The sequence below is a fragment of the Mesoplodon bidens genome (genome assembly GCF_964165515.1).
Source record: "Mesoplodon bidens genome assembly, chromosome: X".
NCBI classification, from domain to species: Eukaryota; Metazoa; Chordata; class Mammalia; order Artiodactyla; family Ziphiidae; genus Mesoplodon; species Mesoplodon bidens.
In genome coordinates, this window is record NC_138163.1 from 97592378 (window position 1) to 97604428 (window position 12051).

General features: G+C 49.7%; 1 protein-coding gene across 1 annotated transcript; it reads right to left on the reverse strand.

The window, feature by feature from the left end:
* Positions 1–2288: 2288 nt before the first annotated feature.
* WAS (WASP actin nucleation promoting factor) lies at positions 2289–9097 on the reverse strand. Its single transcript, XM_081222034.1, has 12 exons — positions 8913–9097; positions 8402–8542; positions 7342–7428; positions 7132–7234; positions 6978–7019; positions 6831–6884; positions 5996–6170; positions 4966–5008; positions 4609–4762; positions 3993–4399; positions 3637–3751; positions 2289–2594 (listed from the first exon to the last, which is right to left on the reverse strand). Exons 1-12 carry the CDS (start codon positions 9042–9044, stop codon positions 2539–2541), a joined length of 1509 nt encoding a protein of 502 aa, XP_081078160.1. The 5' UTR covers positions 9045–9097; the 3' UTR covers positions 2289–2538.
* Between the last annotated feature and the right edge of the window lie 2954 nt (positions 9098–12051).

Below are 12051 nucleotides of genomic sequence, written 5' to 3' on the forward strand. Positions count from 1 at the left end.
GCAGGTTAAGGAACAACATCACCAGCCAGGGCTCCAGAAGCATTTAATTTTTTAACAGCTCTGAAATCAGGCTGTGTCTCACAAGCGCTGATGGGTCATAATTTAATTGGCAGTACTTTTTTGTCTTTCTTAGCGATACATAGAATAACGATTCATTTTGTAATCAGTGGTGACTCAGGATCAGGGACATCCAGTAATAACAATAGTAACAATAGCAGTAGCAGCATCTGATGCTTATAGATGCCTACAAGGAGCCAGGAACTTTGCAGACACCATCTACTTTAATTTTTATCTTCATTTTTATCTTCATTTTAAAGACTGAGGAAACTGATTTCCAGGAAGGTCAAGCAACTCACCCACAGTCAACTCTTTTACCACAGGTCTGTGCTTGTTCTAGCCTGTGCTCCTGGGGCTTCAGAGGTTGTGTGATGTAAGGTCTTTTCCAGGACAAAGCCTGCCCAAGGGGTTACAGAACTCTGGGTTTGGCGGGGGGAGGTGGGGGAGAAGTGATATGATAGGCCCTTCCTAGACTCAGTGCTTGCCACGGGAACCGACCAGGGTTGGGTGGGGAGTGGAATAGGGGATGAATAATAATGAAAGAATTAAAGGGAACCTGAGGCTCCCCCCTTCTCCAGCTTCCACGGCTGCGGGAGAATTCTTAAGAGGCAAAGCCAGCTCCACTCCCCACACCTCCGCCCTCCCCTAACCCCTCAAGCTGCCCTTGGATGGTTCAGAAATTCTTCCACTGGTCTTGCAGATGGAAGAAGTCTGCCCTCTTTGAATTCCCCCTCACCTTTATCTTCCTCTCCCCTTTCTTATTCCTCTAAAGGAATAAGATCTAAGGAAACCTGAGATTTTGAATCCACCAGGTTTCAGAAATGGGAAGGAGTAGGCACCTCTATTCTAGGCTTTGATGTACAAGAGTTTCTAATTACTCCTTTGGAAACAGCTTTAAACACCACGGACAGTTTTGAGTTGTGCCTTTTTTTTTTTTTTTTCCTGGAGAGAAAGTTCTAGAGGAGGAGGGTGACCCAGTGGGATCCCAGTTGGAAAAGTTTACATATTTTTGCCCCCATTGTATAGATGAGGAAACTGAGGCTCAGAGGTGAGGCATCTTGCCCGGGTTCTAGAGCAGATCTATCTGATTATTAAGTCATTGCTTCTTCCATTGCCATTGGCCAGGACTTGGTTTGCACTGGGAACTGGGCAGAACCAAATTTGAAAATTGAGAGGGAGATCCTGCCCATCAGGATCGTAGTGTGTGAGTTGTGTGCATGGAGAGTGGGGAAGTCTGACCATCGAGTACTCTCTTGACCTAATATTATGTTGATTGAACGTTTTTTAAAAAAAATAAGTAAGTGAATGAACAAATAACTCTCACTCATTCACCCCACTCAGCCTCACACCAAGCTTTTTCCCACCTCAGGGCCTTCGCACTGGCTGTTGCCTCTGCTTGGAATGCCCTTCTCCCCAAATATTCACATGGTTGATTTCTCTCTCTTTAGATCCAGAATAACGGTCACCTCCTCCAAGTGGCTTTCCTTGAACATTCCATCTTGATGTCACTTCCCCTCAGCACATCATAGCACTTATCATGATCTATAACTATCTTTTTTTAGATTAATTAATTAATTATTTTTATTTTTTGGCTGTGTTGGGTCTTTGTTGCTGCACGCAGGCTTTCTCTTGTTGCGGTGAGTGGGGGCTACTCTTCGTTGCCGTGCGCAGATTTCTCATTGCGGTGGCTTCTCTTGTTGAGGAGCACGGGCTCTAGGTGCGCAGGCTTCAGTAGTTGTGGCATGCAGGCTCAGTAGTTGTGGCTCGTGGGCTCTAGAGTGCAGGCCCAGTAGTTGTGGCACACGGGCTTAGTTGCTCCGCAGCATGTGGGATCTTCCCGGACCAGGGCTCGAACCTGTGTCCCCTGCATTGGCCGGTGGATTCTTAACCACTGCGCCACCAGGGAAGTCCTATAACTATCTTTTGTTTCGATTTAATTCCTTGTTTCTTGTGTGTCTTCTGCCCTAGAATGTTGACCTCACGAGACCAAGAATTTTTGTTGTTTTTTTCCCACTGCCTTATCCCTAGCTCCTAAAGTAGTGCCTGGCAATAAATATTTGTAGAAAGAAAGAAGGGTAGAAGGAAACAAAGAAGTACAGGCTGAATGACTGAGGGAACAAATGAATGAATGAATGTATACCTATAAGGTTAAATAAATGAAATGGGAATAAAAGGGACTTTGGGGAAAAAGGACCCCAAATTCCCACATTTGGAATATAAAGGAAGTAAGATTTAAAGAAACAAAAAGACCGTTATTTTATTTTTGTTTAAAAATCCTTGAGTGAGGAGAACTGAGAAATTTTGTATAAAAAGGTCCCCTGCTATTGCTAGGGTGAGTGTTGGGGGGGGGCAGTCAGAGATAACAGCATTGAAGGGGTGGGTGGGGAAGAAACGGGGCTTAGGGGCCTGGAAGCTGAGAGTGGAGGGTGGCGAGCAGGGCTGCCAGGGGAGTGAGCACAGAACAGTGGGGGTGGTGGTGACTCAGTCGTCCCATTCATCCTCCTCATCGTCATCGCCAGCCTGGTCCTCCCCTTCGTCTAGAGGGAGAGAGAAAGAGTGGAACCCAGGATGGGCAGGAGGGTTCAGAAGCCCTGGGGAGGGGGTTACTAGGGCCTGGGAGGTTGGGACTCAGGACCCTGGGGGACTGAGATCTCATGCTTGGAAATTAGATCTGGGGCCTGTGTGTTGGATGAAGAAGGGGTTCCCTCAGAGGAGGGAGATTTAGGGGCAAGGTAGGGACTATAGCTGGGGTCTGGGTTCTAGTTGGAGTCGAGGTTAATATTATTGTCAAAAATATGTGGTTAGTTGGGATATTATTGTCACACAAAGGGTTAATTTTAACAGACTTATCACTTAATGGGGTGGATTTAAATATTAGCAAAGGTGGAGGAAATTACAGTATTATTGTTTCATAATGGGTTAAGGTTAACATTGTTGACACGGAATGGGGTTAATGATGATGTCATGGTCAAAAGACAAGGTTTGTTATGATATTGTCATGTAATGGATTCATGTTTATCTTGTGAACAGACTCTGGGGTTGATGTTAGTATTATTGTCAAAGTTGGAGTTAATTATATTACTGTCACATAATAGGTTGAGGTTAATATTATCCTCATATAATTGTCATATAATGACAATATTGTTGACACATGAAGGGATTAATGTCAACGTTATTGTAAAAGATTGGGTTAATTATAATATTATCACATAATGTGTTAAGGTTAATCTGTTGACACATGGAGTTAGAGTCAATATGATGGCCAAAGATGGGGTTCCTTATAATACTCTCATCACATAGCGGGCTAATGTTAATACTATTGAACATATGGGATTAATGTTAATACTACTGTCAAAGATAGAGTTAATCATATTACTGTTACATAATGACAGTTAACGTTGTAGAAAAAGAGACTGATAAAAGATTCATGTTCATGCTCTCATCAACATATGGGCTAATGTTACTATTGATGGTGGCTGTTAGGGGTGTTTTTAGGCTGACACTAGCTGGGAACCAGGGTCGGGGTTTCGGCAGAATGGGCTCCAAATGACAGGCTTGCAGGGGAGTGGGGGCTCTCACCCGAGGAGTGGATGGCTCTGCTTCTCTTCTGCATCACGTTCATCAGGGCCCCCACCAGCCCCTCGGAGCTCTGAGGTGGCGGTTGCAGCGCTGAGCTCTCTGGGGCTCCAGGGGTCTGCAGCAAGCAGGGTCCAGCAGACAGGGCTCAGGGCCTGTGAGAGGAGTGCTTCTCCCCGCCCCTCATCATCCTTTCTCCTCCCACACACTCCAGTCTCCCCACCAACCTCCCAACCCTATCACTCAACCCCCAAATCCTGGGACCCCCATCAGTCTCGGCCCTAGCCCCTTAATATCCTGACTCGTGCAGCACACCCCAGAGTCCCAGTCCCCCAATCCTCCATCACGCCGGCCCTCACCTTGTTCAGCTGAATTCCCTGCCGGATTTGATCCAAAAGCGCCCCCCGACCCCCACCAGGGGCCTGGCCCCCCACGAGCCCCAGAGAAGGAGGGGGTGGGGGAGCGATCGGTCCGACCCCAGAGCTGGGTGGTGGCGGTGGTGGCGGCGGTGGCGGAGGCAGGGGCGGTCCCCCAGCTCCAGGGGGTGGAGGGGGCGGTGGTACAGAGCGTCCAGTGGCTGGAGGGGGTGGTGGCGGAGGGCCCCCTCGGCCCGGGGGTGGGGGTCCCCGGGGAGTTGGCGGGGGAGGAGGACCTCCCGAAGGTACAGGGGGTAGTGGGCCAGAGCGACCCTTGTTACTCCCCACAGCTGGGGGCCGGGGGGGCTGGTTCCCTCCTCGGGATGGCGGTGGGGGCGGTGGAAGCGGCTCTGAGGGGGAAAGATAACACAGAGCTATTATTACAGTTTTCTTCAGAGCCTCAGTTTTGCTCATTTATAAAATGGGTACCCTAACCGACCAACTCCCAATTCGAGCGGTATAGGGGTTTCCACGAGGACTGAGTGCCTGCAATGTATCTCTTAGAGATCAGCTACCAGGGTTGGAGAAGAAGGGGGTGTCCAGAAAGAGGGGGGCTCACCCTGGCGCCTCATCTCCTTCCGCACAGCCTCCAGCCCTCCCTGGTTCTCAATGAAGTCATAGATAAATTTGGAGGTCTCCGCATCAGTGAGCTGGGCCTCACTGATTCCCGCCCTGGAGAACAGGCTCCGCAGATCTGGGTCCAGATTGTTCACCTGCCCAGGAGGAAAAAGGCCGGGGCAGGGGTGTGGGAATAAGGTGGGGAGGGAAGGGGCACAGATTATCATGGGGTCCACCCCAGAGAGGGATCTAAGAGGGGTGTGGGAAGGGTGGGGTCTGGGGGTTAGGTCTGGAGCAGTGGGCTATGGAAAGGTAGGTGGGAGTTGAGTGGGGTCCAGGGGACTTTGGAGTTACTCACGTCAAATCCATTCTGGGGGTCCCACCCCACGTGGCTGACATGTCTGGGGGAGGTGAGGAGACCCCAGTGAAGCCCCACAGCCCTTCCTTCCCTCTCTTCCTAGTGAAGCCCTCTTGCCCTCTCCTGCCCAGAGGGACTCTGAGGGGCCAGAATTAATGAATGAGTCTTAAGTGAATGAAGGAGTGAGAGCAGTAGTTATGGAACTAGAAGGGGTCCATAGTTTGTGGTACCCATCTGTCCGCCCAGCCCTCTTTCCACCATCCATCCACCCATCTATTTGCCCACGTAGCCATTCATATTCACCTGTCGGACCATTGATCTATATACATTTGTCTCCCCACTCATCTGTCCACACACGTCTATTTACCCATTTGTCCACCAATCTGCCCTAACCCACACTTGTCCATCCACCCATCCATCTACCCATGTGCCCATCTTTCTATCCATTCACTCACTTGACTACCCATTCAACCACACACTTCTGTCCATTTACCCATTGAACTGTCCATTCATCCACATATCTGGCCACCTATCCATCCCCATCCACCTTGTCTGTGAACAAATCAGCCTATATACCCATCAGACCACATAGTCATCCACTCAACCATCCATCTACCTACCCACTTCCCATTTACCCATCCATCCATTCTCCAACCCACCCATTCATTCATTCATCCAACTATCCATCTACCCACCCATCCACTCACCCACCAGCCCACCCAGGGTGCGACTAGCTTGAGGTGAGTGAGGAGCAAAATTTCAGGAGGCACTCACTCTCTGAGTCATGAATCGTAGTTGCATGGCCCGGAGAGTGACTGCCTCTGTAAAAGTTGGGAACCTTGGTGCCTTTGGTGCCTCTCCCTAGTCCCCGGCTTTGAACCCACCCACCTACCCATCCACTCGTCTACCTACTCCCCCACCCACCCATCCATTTTCCCATCCTTCCATCCACTCAACTCTCCTCCTATCCACCTGCCCATCTGCTCCCCCACCCCCAGGATCCGTGGGCCCACTGGGGAGAGGTTCTCACTTGAATCCACTGGGTGCACCAATATCAGCCTTGCTGATCTTTTTCTTCCCTGAGCGTTTCTTATCACCTGGACCAGGCCCAGGTGCAGGGAGCCCACGGTATCGTGAATTCGTGATGTCTGGGTTCTGGATGTCCACTGTCACCAGCCCCAGGGACAGTGAGCCAGCTGCTGGGCCTGTGGAGAAAAATGGGTGACTGGGCCACTGACCCACTTACTTACCAACCAGAGCATAGGAGCAAGAGACAGGAAGATGGTTGAGGGAATCTGTGTGTTTGATGGTCATGGAGGGAGTGGGTGAAGGGTCCAGATAGGGTTTATGGAGAAGTGGGTGGGTGGGTGCCACAAACCATCCATACATTCACTGATTCATTTATTTATTTATTTACTCATGCTTATTACTTAAGTACTGACTCATTTATTCACTGGCTCATCGACTAATTTGTTAAATTATTTGTTCACTCATTCAATAGTTACTTTCTTCACCGATTGAAATGTTATGTCACTTATTCATTTATTCACTGCCGAATTCATTCAATCACTCATTCATTAATTAATTTACTCAATCATCCATCCATCTATTCATCCATTTATCCACATACCCACTCGCCTATACATCTCTACACCCACTTATACATCTATCTATATTTTCATCCCTCCATCAATTCATGTCCCCGTTCAACCATCGTTCCACCACCAATCCATCCACCCACACACTCACCCACTTGTCGCTGCACCCACTCACCTACTCATCCATCCACCCACTCCCCACCTGTGTATCCATTCACCATCACCCCCACCTGCCCATGTAGAGACACAGGGAAGAACAGCACTCACCCCCTTGGTCTCCACCTGGGTGTGGGGGCAGGGGTGGGAGCCCTCCTCTTCTCTCTGGGAAGACGGAATGGGTAGAGAGCTATCGCAACCGTGCCACAGGTTCCTGGGCTAGCCCCTTCTTACTCTTCCTTGCACTAGAGGACTCACCTTCATTGGCTGGCACTGGTGGAGGGGGAAGCTGGCGCCTGTCTGTGGAGAGACAGGTGAACTGGGAACCAGAACCATGAGAGGGGCTTTTCCAGCTCCCCACTCTTGCGCTCACTTCTGCTCAACCTCTTTTCCTCCCCCAAGGCCTCCTCACCTCCACTTTGCCTCTGATTTCGTTTTTGTATCTTCTCCTGCACCAGGGTCCGGAAGGCCTGGGCCTCACCCTCGTCTGCGAAGTTCAGCCCCGCTTGGCAGTCCTGCACGTGCATGGGGGTGGGGGGTCAGTGGCCTTCCAGGCCCCCCACACCTTTCCCATCTCCTCCCTGCACCCCAACAGAGGGCCAGGGGTTAGGTGGTCACTTACATCTCCAGCGAAGGTGTGGAAAAAGGGGGTGGGAGTGGAGTAGACCAGCTGTGAGTACAGCTCCTGTTCCCAGAGCAGCCGGCCAGCCTGGAGAAGTGGGGAACACACTGGCACTGAGGCGTGCCCTGGGTGGCAGGCCTCTGTTTTCTGGACAGGGAACATGGTATATAAACTTGGGGCCCCGGGATCTGATTTGGAGATTTCCAGCTCTGCATCAGAGAGTTGGGGGTCTAGGTGTCAGATGTGGAGGGTTGGGGTACAGTATGGGAATCAGACACTTCAGTGAGAGATTTGGATTTGGGGTCCAGGGCCCTAGATGTGGAACTTGGGGGCTTGAATTTGAGGATTTTGGGCTCTAGTCCTAGGAAACTGAGCCCATTCATAGAATCATCCCAAATCCCCCCTTTTATGGGGGCCTTCATTTGGGCAGGTAGGGCTCCAGTATTAGGAGTTGGGGTTGAGATTTGAGGTTCAGACATATAGACTTGGGAGGTTTTTTTGGAGGCGGGTTCAGCCAACGTATGTGCAATTTGAGGTTTGTAGAGCAGAGTTATGGCTTAGGGGTTTGGTCAATATTTTATGGCCCTGGGATCTTGATGTGGTCCTACTGGATCTACCTTTATGGTTTAGAAGGATGAATTTGGGGTTTATGCTTAGAGAGTTTAGGTTGAGGATTTGTGGAACAGATCTATGACTTAGGAGCTAGGCAAAATTCTGGAGTTCAGGAGTTTTGATGGGCGATTTCTGAGACCCAAAATGTTGAGTTTCGAACAGATTGGAGGTTCAGGTAAAAATACAGTACTCATTTTTTTTGGAGTTTGTGGAACAGATTAGACTTAGGAGGTATACTAATATTGGGGGTTATAGATCTTGACATGAAGACTCTGGGGTCAGTCATCGCGGACTTAGAAAGACAAACCAGAGGTTGACATTTGGATGACGTCTTTGATTCTGGGGCTCAGGGGTTCATTGATCTGCCTGAGGGCTCAGGGCTATGGACACAGCTCTGGGTTTGTGGGTTGAAAACTGGGTTGTCTGTCCAGTGGGGGGCGGGGGTCACCTGAAGGCCATAAAGGCGAATGAAGTAAGACTTCTGGGGGTTATCCTTCACGAAGCACACAGCCCCACAATGTTCCTTGGTCCAGCGCTCGGCTCCACGGGGCAGCGCCAGGTACAGCTGAACAACCGCGGTGGCCAGCGTCTGGGAGGGGAGAGCAGGACTCAGTGGAATCTGGTCAGGGGCAGCCAGAGGGTCTGGGAACCAGACCTGGTCCTTCCTTGCCCATGGCTGTCATGGCTCTGAAGGAAGAACTGCAGCCAGAGGGAAACTGAATGGACATCGAGATCTTCCTGAGATTGGTGAATGAGGGTAAGTGGATTCTAGGAGAGATGATGGAGAGGAAGAGGAGGAGGGGAAGAAAGAGAAAGAGAGGAGGATGGGGAAGATGAGGAGAGAGGAAGGAGGGGAAAGGAGGAGAGGGGGAGGATGGGGAAGATGAAGAGGCGGAAGAGGAGGAGGAGACGAAGAAGAGGAAAGGGAGACAGGGAGGGCCAGGAGATCCCAGGCTCACCCAGCATTTCCGTCCGAGCATCTCAAAGAGTCGCTGGTTCTCATGGTCCTGGAGGAGGGTGGAGGGTATGTTCTGCTGAACCCCGGGTCCTCCACGGCTCCCAGGCCTGCCTCCCGAAGGGCCCCCACTCATGGTGCCTCCTGCCCTTGTCCTCTCCGGCTAGGCTCTGAGTGCAGGGTAAGAAGAGGAACTTTCGCAGTGAGCAGGGGAACAGGAAGTGCAAAAAACCACAAGGGAAACAAGTCCTCCAGGGGCCCCTCGATGGGCATGGCCTCCTCCTCCTCCCTTAGACTGGGGCCCTCCTCCATTTGACTGGTTAGACCCATGTTTTGGACCAGCTCATGTCCTCCTCCTTTTTTCTTACTCTCTGGGGCCCATCTCCCTCTAACTCGCTCGGGCCCTCCTCCCCCTGGTTGGCTGGCAGCAAGAGCTAGGCCACTGCAGCATTTCTGCAGTGTGGCGGGGAGCAGTCATGGGCTGGGCAGCCTCCTTTCTCCCCAAAGCATCTAGTTAGTCTGGGCCCGAGGTCCAAGGCCCCTAGCGCTGAAGGGTTGCTGCGCTAAACCTTTTCCTTTAATTACACAGCGAGCGCCTGGGATCCCACCCCTCGCCTGAGACCCCAACAACTTGCTCACACCCAGCTCAACTTCCCCATCCCTACCCCTGCCTCCCTGCAGCTCGCAAATTATTTGCTGCTTATCATCCCTTTTTTGTAAGAAATGGATTTTATAGCATATATAAATGCCTAAACAACATTTTGTTTAGTTGCTGTTGCCTTTGAACTTTTGAAAGTATGTGATATTTGGAGACTTGTCTTTCCCCCCGCTCAACGTTCTATTTTTTTTAACATGAAACTTCATTCAATTTTTTTAATGTATTTTATTTTATTATTTTTTAATTTTTTTGCGGTACACGGGCCTCTCACTGTTGTGGCCTCTCCCGTTGCGGAGCACAGGCTCTGGACGTGCAGGCTCAGTGGCCATGGCTCATGGGCCCAGCCGCTCCACGGCATGTGGGATCGTCCCAGACCGGGGCACGAACCTGTGTCCCCTGCATCGGCAGGCGGACTCTCAACCACTGCGCCACCAGGGAAGCTCTCAACATTCTATTTTTATCTAACAAACATTCATGTAGCACTGAACGTGTGTGCCAGGCACTGTTCTGAAATATTGACTCATTGAAGTATTGACTCATTGAAATCCTCACATCAGCCCGGGGGACACACACAATTTTTACAGTGCCCGTTTGATGGAGGGAAACTGAGGCACAGAGTGGTTAAATGATTTCCCCAGTAGCTCCTAGCTAGCAAGTGGTAGAGCCCAGATTGCATGCCAGGCAGGTTGGGTACAAAGTATGCACTTTTCATCAGGATGCTCCACGCCTGCTCTGTTACTAAGATTCATATTTGCCTGTTACTGCTATATAGTATTCTATTGTGTTACTGTACAATTTGTTCATATTCTCCTGTTAACAGACATCTGAGCTGTTTCTGGCTTTTGTGGTTGGCAGTAAGGCTGCTGTGTTCCCTCCTGTATGCATCTCCTGGTCCACGTAGGCATGCACACTCAGGAGGGGAATTGGGGCATTGTAGGGTTTGCATAGCTCTAACTTTGACAGACTGTTTCCCCAAGTGAATGCCAGCTTGGTCCCCACTCCTCCCTGGGCCTGTTGCCTGTTTGGAGACGTGAAGCTCTCAGGTACACATACAGCAGCTTGGGGGAGCTGAGCATGTCTGGGGTGTGCCTGGCATTCCCAGGTACCTGAAGGGAAACAGCACATCTCAAGGCAGGACCCACAGTCCTACCTGGAAACCTGTATGGCTCCCACACCTGCAGGTGCCAAGCTTCTCTCCTAAGCCTAGGCTCAAGGCCCCTTCTGGTGTGGCAATTCCAACCTCCCTCCCTCCTTTCTCTGCTCACAACCCAGCGAATGGTGCTCCCAACTTACCGGGTGATTTCATACCTCCCGGCCTGGAGCCCCTTCCAGCCTGTTCGTTAGGGCAAGGTCCTGCTTTTTCCTTAGGAAGCCACTGCATTCATTCATGTTGACACTGTTCATTGACCTCTCACTGTGTGCCAGGCATCTCTCCAGTATCTGGCACAAACTAGACACTCAATAAATGTTTCTTGAAGGAATGAATGAGGGATTAATGTCTAATTTGATTTAGTGTTTTCTGATCTTTTTCTAAGTGCCTCACACTTATGTACTCATTTCATGGGCACAGACGACCCCCTGAGGTAAGCACTCCAGCTATCTACATTTTACTGATAGGGAAGCTGAGGCCCAGAGAAGCTTAGCTAACTTGCCCGAGGTCACACAGCTTGTGAGTAGTGGAGCTGAGGCCAATTATGTGAGAAATGGTTCCTAAACTGTTAAATGCTACATGGGGCCCGAGAGAAAATTCTTCTGCTCCTTCTCTGTCTTTTGTTCTCCTTCTTTCTCCGCTCCTAGATCTGTCCCCTTTAAGTCTACATCAGGGGGCTTTAAACCTCTGCTACATTTGCTGGTTATTTTGTAAATTAACATTTAAAAGTTGTATATTTCCTGTTCTTACTTCTAAGGAGCAGACAGGTTTAAAACTTATATTTTTCTCCAAATGGAAAACCGAAAGTAGATTTTTATTATTTTAGTCCCTAATAGAATGAGTCTCCCCACCCTGGAAAACAGTGATTTATTCATCATTTTACAATCATTTTTCATCTTATTCAGATTATTGAATTGCTCTGGTGACCTGCACTAATATTTTGGAGCTGGTTTATTTTACTTTTATTTGCTCCCACCAACTCTTGCTTTTCTGTACTGGATGACAGTGTTTGGTGAGGTGATGACCTCAAAGGTAATTTGCTCTCCAGGGCCTTCAAATAGATTTAAAAAGAACAAAAACCCTAATCTAGCTTTTCCGGTTGTTCTCAGCAGGAGAGTGGACTGAATACTTACAAGTCAGCCCACCACAGAGGGGAGCAGAAGTTTTAACATACTTCTTAGTAATCCAGTGAATACCCAGGAACCCCCAAGAACCAGGATATGCCTAACAATTTACACCCACCTGATGCTCTCAATCACCTCTCTCTGCCAACCCCCAGGGATCACCAGAGAGTCATTTCCTGTTTATATCTTGTGCTTATTTTGCTTTATTTTG